Source organism: Helianthus annuus, chromosome 11 (assembly GCF_002127325.2).
Source record: "Helianthus annuus cultivar XRQ/B chromosome 11, HanXRQr2.0-SUNRISE, whole genome shotgun sequence".
NCBI lineage: Eukaryota > Viridiplantae > Streptophyta > Magnoliopsida > Asterales > Asteraceae > Helianthus > Helianthus annuus.
In genome coordinates this window covers 92,494,041-92,505,000 of record NC_035443.2, presented here as the reverse complement: position 1 = coordinate 92,505,000, position 10,960 = coordinate 92,494,041, and the positions used below count along the sequence as shown (strand labels likewise).

At 40.3% G+C, this 10,960-nt stretch overlaps 1 protein-coding gene across 1 annotated transcript; it reads right to left on the bottom strand.

The window, feature by feature from the left end:
- Positions 1-7,195: 7,195 nt before the first annotated feature.
- Positions 7,196-10,584, bottom strand: LOC110888456. The gene is made up of 2 exons (XM_022135981.1): positions 10,219-10,584; positions 7,196-7,213 (listed from the first exon to the last, which is right to left on the bottom strand). Exons 1-2 carry the CDS (start codon positions 10,582-10,584, stop codon positions 7,196-7,198), a joined length of 384 nt encoding a protein of 127 aa, XP_021991673.1.
- Between the last annotated feature and the right edge of the window lie 376 nt (positions 10,585-10,960).

The following is a 10,960-nucleotide window of genomic DNA, read 5'->3' as shown; positions in this document are numbered from 1 at the left end:
CATAGCATGCCTTATTAAAATTCCATTTATATACAAGTTCACATACCTCACGGGAGATCACTCAATCACTCGGCCGAAGGTGTATATTTAAGTGAATCGCTCGAGAGCGGCACGGATTTACATTTTCCATATGCTTGCCAAGCGATCAATCCTCCTCCTTTTTAACTTTTACCTTTGTAAATATCAAGAGGTCTTTTTTGGGGTGAAGGCTTGGGTTTAAAGGTGGGTGGTTGGTTAGTGGTTAGTAAAAAGGGCGAAAATTGTAACAAGTGTCGGTTTTTCGTGAAATACCTTATTTTTGGTGACATTTATTTTTGAAGTATTTCTTCAAACAAGCTTTTTGTAGCTTTTGTTTGTTTTTGACTTCATATATATATTTTTTTTTTTTTCGTCACGTAAAGGGTATGTTTATGAAAAACCGAGTTTGTTACTAAAATAAAGGTGAAAAAATGAAAAAGGTTTTTGGTGGGTAAAAAAAAATTGTTTTGGGGGTAATGAAATGAAAGGTTTAGGCTCAAAGGGGTTTTCTAGGGGGATTTTGGGTAGGTAAAAAAATGAAAAATAATGGTTTTGAAAGAAAAATAGTTAGTCCTAATGCCTCCATCATTTACTTACTTGGGTTTAAGTTGGTAAGGACCGGGAATGTATCATCGTGGCAAGTTCTAGATTTGTAAAGACCGAGCGGCTATTCACACAAGAAACGAAAAATGAGCATTTAATCTAAATATGTGTATTTTTATGCTCAATATAGGCTCAAAACTCACTTTTTGTGGGAATGGGTTTTTTAATGTGACCAAGCATATATAATCGAATTTTAGCTAGACTTGTTATACCGTTTCATAATTTTCTTATGTTAGTTCTTTTTATCACGACGCTATCGGTTGTAAGTTTGTAAAAATATAACCCTTTTATAACTTGTTATTCCCAACTTAAACTAAGACAAGTAAATAAAAAAAATGAAAAAGTTTTTGAAAAAAATTTGGGGTGTTTAGCGGTTCCAATAGAGTTTTGTGTAAGGCTTGTTTTAGGATTTTGCAAAATTCCAAGGTTTTAGCATCCCCCCCACACTTAAATTACACATTGTCCTCAATGTGTCCAAAAATAGAGTTTTTGGTTGATTAGAATATGTAAAAGCGTGTTTAAAAACAAAGATTTGTGTTACTGGCGCTCTGGACACGGCCCCGTGTCCATTGAACACGGCCCCGTGGCGAACTGCCAGTAACGAAAAACTTACAGAGGGTGAACACGGGGGCGTGTTGGGTGAACACGGCCACGTGTCCGACAAAAATCTGCAGGTCAGTAGCCAAACAGCAGAACTGGGAGATGGACACGGGGGCGTGTTGGGTGAGCACGTCCCCGTGGTGACAGTCTGTTAGCCGAAAAAAATAGGGTTTTCTCCCGGTTTCTTCCTCCTAGGGCTGTGAGTGCTAATGTTTAGCATTCTAGCCCTTGCATTGCACCTGTTCAAGCATTCAATACCATCCAACCAAGCACCAAACATCCTAATCTTACCATAGTTAAACATTATCCAACACAAAGTAAAAACAAAGTAAAAATAAAAAGAAAAGAGTTAAGGAAAGTAAATTGTCTTGACAAATGGCACGCAGGCCATGAGTTGTTCGATAGGAAGGGTAATCAAACCTGTGGGCTCATAACCAGCTAGCCCTTTGCTCCTCCTGGCCTCCTACTCCATATCTTCATCACTGTCTTCACCTCCGCCTCCCTGCCTCGCCATGTACTCCCGGATGCTACCGATATCATCTTGTATATCGTTGACGCTGCGTTCGATAGCTCCTACCCGGAGGTGTGTGTTGTTGGCGAGGTTGTAGGTGTTCCGGGTGCACATGAGGTTTTCCTGCAAAAGATCATGCAAACTTTGGAAATTAGGAAAACTGCCTCCTTGAGAGGAGGATTGACCCTGTTCGCCTTGGGGAGGGTATTGGTACTGTGGAGGTGGTGCATGAAGAACTAGAGCCTCTTGCGGGTTCCATGCGTAGCCTTGCGTCCTCTGAAAGCTCACCGTCCCGTCCTCCGCTTCATAGAGCAAGTTCATGGCCCGGCAGATATGATAATCAACCCGTCCCGACCATGGGCTCCTTTCGAAGGACTTCGGGATGTTTGCGAAGTGCTTGAAAAGACGGTACACCCATCCCCCGAAGAAGATTGGTGTAGGAGCAGTGGCAAGGCGGTTTAAGTGCATGTTCCGCAGTAGGAGGTAAGGAACATCGAGAGGCTTCCGGTTGTGGATGCAGTGAAGGACAACCAAATCTCTAACCCCAACAACGCCACTACTGTCATGGCGTTGGTTCAGCGAGTACGTGAGGAGCCTGTGGATGTAGCGATATAACGGGTCTCTCAGTTTGGTACTCTTTGTGCTGCTGGAGTTGTAGATCCCCTCACCGATTTGAGCCCATGCAGCTTGGCGTTCTGTCGCGTCCAAGTCTCGCAATCCCCCGGTATTCTCTTCGTTCCCCGCTTCTTCGTCTTTGTACAGCCCAATGATTGATCCGAACTGCGCCATGGAGGTTCTATAGGTCGTACCCCCACATCGAAACTCGACCGCCTCGTGATCAAACGGGTCGCGTCTCGAGTTGAAGATGAACGTGCTATAGAACTCCAATGTGCATTGATGGACCGACCGAAGTCGGGTAGTCAATGCTACGTGCAGTGGACCTGTCACTATGTTGTTGAAGCGGTCCAGTTGGTTTACCATTGTCAGAAGATCGGTACATGCTCGTCTGGGATACTCTTCGGGCCTTGTTTGTAGGACCTCATAGCGAGCCCTTGCGTCAAGTTCGCTGGCATTGAACCGTGTGAATTTGGACATCTGAAAAGAATACAACAAAAGTTAGTGCGAAACATGGAAATTCGGGTTGAAAACTGCGAACAGTGGGCTGGACACGGCCCCGTGTTCAGCGAACACGGCCCCGTGTTCAGGCGTCTGTAACACCTAATTTTCATTTTTTCGTCCCGGTTTCGAAAACCTGAAAATTTTTAGCCTAATAGCAGCGGTTTCCCCCGAAAATGAAACCCTAAGTGTCATTTTTCCAAAATCAAACCATTTACCCCTTCGATTTTGTGTTTTTCGGTTCAAGAACAAGGGTTTGTGTTTTTAGTTGGAAATCAGACAAATCTATCAACAATACATGGCTATTTACTTCCTACTACTCTACTCTAAACTACTACTAACAATTTTCATCAAAAATTTTGAGTTCGATCCGGATGAACATGAAGAACCCTAGATTTCCCCCAATTTTTGATGTTTTAACTACATGCAAGTAACTAATCTAACTACTAAGAAGGGTAGAATCATACCTTGACGTTGTTAGGCTTGGCGGTAACGTTCGAAATCGGTAGAAAATCGCCCTAAACCAGAGAGTTCTCGGCGAAACGGGGCGTGTGGAATGGTGTAACTGATAGAAAAAGAGGGTTTTATCCCGACAGTCGCCTCGACACGGCCCCGTGTTCAGCGAACACGGCCCCGTGCCGGGTGAAATTTTTGAAAATTTTTTTTTTTTTTTTTACGTGCTTGTGTGCATGCCCCTATTTCCGAATAAAAGAGTTTGAAAACAGTAAAAGAGGGGACTATGTACTCACCTGAGGGTGCTTAGAAGTCTTGAACAACAACCAAGCAAAGCTAGAGTGATCAGGGAATCAAACGGCACCCTATATAGGTAACTATGTAAACAACCGGACCTAAATCGGGAGATAGGATAGAATGAGGTTCTATAAATCAAATGAGTAATTGAACTCATATGGTATGATTTAATAGACCCTACATTCTGATTGAAAGGCCTACCTAAGTGCTTTTGACCCGTTTCGACACATTATGGTAACATAAGCTACTATAAGGCGTCGTTAGCGTAAAACTATGTTCGGATGGTTAACTATGTGCTATGCCAAGTCTTACATGCCCAATTATCCCTAAACATGTTACTAACTCAGATTACTTGTCAAAAATATGTTCACATAGGCAAAATACGGATTTTAGCTTCAAAAGGGCATTTTGGTCATTTCCTATGGGCATACAAGCTAACAAGCAAATGACTAACCAATCCTATGTGATCATAAGGTATAACCTCAGTGGTTATTCCCTATGCAACTATGATCACTAACTAAGCTTGGTCGGACCCTAAAGATCGACCAAACGGGTCGGGTTCGAAAGGCTAAGCGGTGGTTTAGACTGCTTACCTCACGACCCTAAACAAGCACAAACTAATAATGTCGTGCTAGACATGTCAAAACATGTCTAACCTACTAATTTGGTATCAAAACAAAGTGTTTTGATACCCTAAAGTAGTTCCGAGGCAAAATGCGTGCTAAAACGCATTTTGACCGAAACTTTGACTCGACACTACAACTAGCTAACGTGGTAATCAGCAGCTATAACCGCGAAGGATTATAACTATCGTGATTACAATCACGTTTCAAAGTTCAATTGAACTTTGACTTGACCAATTGATGGTCAAGACCGAAAGTCAAACTGTTGGCCAAACTGTTTGACTTTCTGCACTACATAAGGTAAAAGCAAGAAAAAGAATGAAAGAAGGCTCACAATAGTCCTTGCTATCTTTTCTACAAAGAAGACAAGTCCCAAATCAGTTGAGAGAGCTCCAAAGCAGATAAGAAGGGAGGAAATGAGGAATGAGCAAAGAATGGAGTGAAAGGCCTTGCTATTTATAGTTGTGGTAATGCTCTAGGATCATTACAAGTGGTTTTCTTGGTCATTAAGCATTAAATCACAACCATACATGTGTTTAGGGACAGCTAGCATGCCTTGGAGAGGTGGTAACTTGGTTACCACACAAAGAAATTGCAAGATTGGCCCCTGAATTTACAAACTGTTGCTGAAAACAGACTTTCTGCCCAGATGTGACGCTCGCGTAGCGCGACGGCATAGGTAGTAAGTGCTCGCGCTACGCTACCATGTATCAGGTTCAGCAAAGTTTCAAAAATGGCAGAAATGGTCCCTGCACGTGTTTAAAGCCTTTTTCGATGCGTTTAAACCCCGTTAAGCTCATTTCAAGGCTCTAAAATGAAGTTAAAGTATAAGGGACTCAAAACATGCTCAAAAATATCTCGGATGTCGGTTCGTTTGATCGTACAATCGCGTTGTTCGGTTAGTTACGACGGAAGTCGTAACGAACGCAAAATCGATCCAAATTAAGCGACGAATGGAATTTTTGCATGGCGATCACTAAAATAAAAATATTTTAGTGTGTACAAAAATTTTGGATGTCCAGATGTGTCCAGAACGTAAGATACGCGCGAAAATGCAAACTTACGCTGTTTTTGACACTTTTAGTCCCTGTAAGATCATATAAGCATGTTTTCGCACACCGAACCTATCAAAGCTTATTTCTAAGCCATTTTTAGGTTATATATGGTATGTTTAACTTATGATCAAGTTCCGGACTGTTCGACACCATACGAATCGGTATAGTTTCGCAGTTTGACGCAAATAGTCCCTACGATCGAATAAACTTGATTTCGGCATACCAAACCATCCAAAACTTATTTCTAAGTTATGTAAAGGTTATTTAAGGTATGTTAAGCCTATGTCACTATTCCGGAGTGTTTGTTGCATTAAACTGGTTATATTACGCATCAGATCGCGTATAACCTTCCAGAAAGCGATTTAAGGCTCGAAATCGAATAAGAATTTGATATGTGCAAACGATACACATATTTTCACAAATCCCAAGTATGAAACACAAAATTTCATTGGCTTGGCATTTGTTCGACGGTCACAGTGACACAGGTGTCACATTTTGTGTAAGTAACATAAATCATGCGATTTCACGTATTTTACAACTTTTAATGCACCAAGTACAACATGCAAAGCTAGCAAACATTATGACAAAGTTATATATCATTAAACACTTACAAATAACTTTATTTTAGGGTTTATAATCTGAATAAAATTGATTTTTATCAAATCATGCTCAAATGATCATTTCATGCTTTCATATTATCATGCATGTCACATATGTGCATCTAATGCACTCATACAACATCATCAACATCATTTATGATCTAATCATACTCAGGAACACATTAATATCATGTTCTTACAAAACACAACACACATATCATCATGATCATCCAATCATTCACACATATTGCTAATATCCTTCATATTTAAGAACATATGACAAACTTTTATATGCATGCATACATACACACATACACACATACATATATACGAAATATATATACACACATAAACCTCCAAAAATTCACTTTTTATTATGTCACTTTCAAGTCTTAAATCACCTTTAGAACATTCTCATATGACACACATTGATTCCTACATGCAATCCTACTTTTCAAGTAATCATGTAACTCAAGAATCTTTCAACAAAAATAAAAAACACAACACCTACACATACGCACATACTCACAGCCATACATACATATATATATACACATCCATTTTATTTAATTCAAAATAAAACCCATTTGTTTTATGTTTCAAGTTTGTGATTAAACTCAAGATCAAGAGAAACTTCCATCACTATCAAGAACATCAAGAATCAAAAACAAAGTTTTTAGAATAAATTTATACCTTCAAGTTCTTGAATGATTTTTTTGTAAAGATTGGTGATGTGAGTCTTGATTGTTGCTTGAAACACCTTGAAATCACTTCTAAACACCCATTTTAGCTTATAATCACCATGAAATGGATATGGATCTTCAAGATTAAGTTTGAAAACTGAAAATGTGGGTGTTCTAAGGGGTGTTCGGCTGAGCTTGGTATGAGAGAGAGAGTGAATTTTTTTTGAAAAGGTCTTCTTGGAGAATGAAAGATTATGGAAGCTTGGTAAGGTTTTAATCATCATAACCATTATCTAAATGCTACATGTGGCATGTTGGAAGAATCAAGAAGAAGTAGGCAGCCCTACATGCCGCCACCTAGCCCTCCCCTCACATACATTATATATACATACACATATATATGTAAATTAGTGTTGAAACATGTATTTTACTGGATACCGGGTATTTTATCTAGCGTTATAAACTCGTTTTAGTGCGTTTTAAATTATTTTTAACGCTCTATAAAAATAAACCTGCCAAAATATTACGGGACAATATTTTGTTTGCCTGGACTGGCTATGTTGTCGGCATTTGGCAGTATGCGCGCTGTGCTGCGCGGTACGCTCTTAAAATTGCAAAAATAGGAATTTAAGCGTTTTTATTCATTTTTGACATTCTATAAGAATAAAATTATCAAATTATTGCTAAAATGATTATCAGTTTCCTTGACTGGCTGTATTGACAGTGTTTTGTCGGTATACGCGCTATATCGCGCGGTACGCGCTTAAACTTGGAAAATAGAGTTTCTGTCACACCCCCAAAATGCCACCTAGGGAGTGTCCCTGATAGGCGTGTGATGTTCTGACAATGAGCCACTAATTACACTGAACTCACATAAATTTCAAAACAGAGTTCTCAAATCATTAATAAAATACCATCACAAGTTTATACGAAAACAAATATGTTCAGCGGAAGCGAATAGTAATCAAAGCTAAACTGTTCAAAAAAAAAACCAAAGTATCATAGTAACAAGTAATCTCATGTATCCCTCCAGTCGACCCATGACATCTCCTGCTCCTCCAGACAGCAAGTATCCAAATTCATGAAACCTAACGACCTGCGAGCATGCAACAAGTGTATCAGACAAAGCTGGCGAGTTCACAGTTTTAATAAAATGTTAGTTACCAAGTATTAAATCCAGTTTGTTTAACAAGTACGAAAACAATGTTGATAATATCTCGATACTGAACAAGACGGCTCCTGATGTATGTTTTGGCCGTTCCCCAGTGCTCCTATCAAAGCACTGGGCCTGACTGGGTCATTAGTTCACACCCGCCCTCTCTTAGGAACGGGGTGAGGGTGCCAAACCTAAGTAGCGCTACCAACTAATACCCCGCTACCACCCACGATAGCAAAAGATGGGACTTAAAGATAGAGTGTGAGAATATTATCCACATCCCAGTTTTACCCAAAAGATTTATCCCTCCCCGGGATACCCACTGACTGTCCCAACCACCGGGACGCATGCTCAAAGTAGTGAACTCACCTTAGAGTGCTCGGTAGACTTAATTACTCGTTTAACCAAACAATCAATCAAATCCTATGATGAATGCACGTATAACAGTCAGTATGCATACAAGCTCAGTTTGTGTCATTCCACATTTATTTATCAGTTAGTGTACCTAACATACAAGTAGTAACATTTGTCAATTCGTACACCAACTTATTCAGTTAATCACATGATACATGCATTTATTAATCAAGTTTGGCCCGAGTCCAGCCCAACACTAAGACCGAATGATAACATTCCACATGATGTCACTGGTCCGCACAAGCCTTAACATCATAACACAATAGTAAACACAACATTTGCACCTGTTATTTACCCACTAACCGGCCCAATTATCAACAGCCCTTTCTATTTTCATTGACCCAATATTCCTGTGTATCCATGCAACATCGATTAGTGACAAACAACCAACTAATCACACCATGCTCATTCGCCCAGTCATATGCAAAATTTGTTACATTAGGCCTTAATCAGCCACTGCATGCTATCAATCAGGTTTGCAAGCATTACGTATTACAAATTCAGGTTTTAAAGAGGGAATTCAACATGCCATACAAACGATAACATAACCGTTCACGCACACTTCCTAGTCAACTGAATCGGATCGAGCACTACCGTTTAATTAACGAAGGTTTATCCGTAATCGAACAAGATGAAAACACTCGTTACAACACAACTAATAATTATACTCATATGAACATCAGATCCTTATCACTATATCGAGATCATATGATCGCATAGCCGATTACATCTTAACAGATTACAACCCTCGATCATGTATTCAAGTAACTCCAATCGAAACAACCTCATTTTCTATCAATAGTCCAAACAATAATCGAATGTTGCCAGTTCACAAAAATCATGTTCTTAACAATCATTGCTACACATGCAGCCCACTACCCAACATCATAAAGGATGTTGTCCAACCAAAGCATGCGGCCCAATTATACCAATCAGTTCAGTCCTAGAACTCTACTAGCCCACTTACAACTACCGGTTACACACACACACATAATATGAATTCATTATTTTGTTTCTATCGGCCCACCGATTACGCACATGCATTGACATCGGTTCACAAGAATATGGAGCAGGCTGTATACAATTTACTTATACATGCAAAACATTAATCAATTGCACACATATATCCAAGCACCTATTCGCTGACAAATCACATGCAATTAAGAATATCTCACATGCAATCCCTGACAAGTCAATCATGAATTCTACTAAGTTATCATATATTATATATAAAGTAGTAGCACACATACCAATATGATGCCAATTTACAAATGATGCCTCACAAGTGTAGCAAGAATTCGGTGATGGGTAGTTAGTCTGCTGCCGTCGTCAAAAGGTAGGGTTTAGTAGATGGTAATCATGAGGGATATAAGTGTTACGCATAATCTAAATATATAACACTAATACTCTAAATCATGTGGGCCGATCCCACTTCTTCTTTGGCTACAAGGGAACCGGGCCAAGACACTCAAACTCGTGAAGGGTGGGCCAGTCACCACATTTGTTTAAGTTGTTCAGTACGAGCCAACTAAACAGTGTGGGTCGAGTTATTATAAGGTGAGGTGAGTGTGCAACAACTTAAAAGAGTTTATGTGTGTGTGCGGCCCGAGTCCTCACTCGTCCCAACCCAATCATTAACCATTTAGAGTAGTTCAACAATTCCCTCGACCAACACAAATTTCGATTATGTTTAACATCAAGTAAAACGTTTAACACGTTTAACATAGAAGGAAGCGTTTGCGAGGGATAAATAGAAGTTAAGATCAAGAAACGAAATGACACTAACCTTGGAAGTCGGGTTGTCATATCATCCCCAACTTGAAAGAAATTTCGTCCTGAAATTTGACTAGTAGCGCGGAGGAGTGAAATAGTAAATCAAGGTTGTTGCGGATTTTGCTCAGGTGTCACATCATCCCCAACTTGAAGAGGAATTTCATCCCGAAATTTGCGAGCTTTACCAGATTTATAGGAAAGAGGTGTGAATACTTGAGCTTCATTTGATCCTCACGCTCCCACGTGAACTCCGGTCCGCGCCTTAAGTTCCAACGAACTCTAACAATCGGGATACGACTATGTTTACGCACCTTGACCTCTCGGTCCATGATCTCAATAGGCTCCTCAACAAACTGTAGCTTGTCATCAATCTTGAGCTCTTGAAATGGCACAACCAGTGTCTCATCAGCCAGACACTTCTTTAACTGAGAAACGTGAAAGACATCATGAACATTACCCAGCTCAGTAGGCAACTCAAGCCTGTAAGCGACTTTACCGATATGCTCCAAAATTCTAAACGGCCCTACATAACGCGGATTAAGCTTCCCGCGCTTCCCAAAGCATACGACACCCTTCCATGGCGAAACTTTCAACATTACACGATCATTAAGTTCAACTTCGAACTCCAAGGACTTCCTACTCTTATCGGCGTAGCTTTTCTGACCATCTCGCGCTGCTACCATACATTTTCTGATCTAAACAATCTTTTCTGAAGTTTCAAGAATAAGCTCAGGACCTGTGATCTGACTGTCACCCACTTCAGCCCAACAGAGAGGAGAATGGCATTTCCGCCTGTACAATGCCTCGAACGGAGCTGCCTGAATACTAGTGTGGTAGCTATTGTTGTAGGAGAACTCTATTAACGGCAAGTGTTTCTCCCATCCTTTCCGAAAATCAATCACACATGCCCGCAGCATGTCTTCAAGCGTCTGAATGGTGCGCTCACTCTCACCATCCGTCTGTGGGTGATAAGCAGTACTCATATCGAGTTGTGAACCGAATGACTTATGCATCGACTGCCATAGTTCAGAAGTGAAACGCGGATCCCGGTCTGAGATG

What these genes read in the sequence shown, in the direction of transcription:
- LOC110888456 (XM_022135981.1), bottom strand. Translation starts at nt 10,584, where the DNA reads ATGGTAGCAGCGCGAGATGGTCAGAAAAGCTACGCCGATAAGAGTAGG.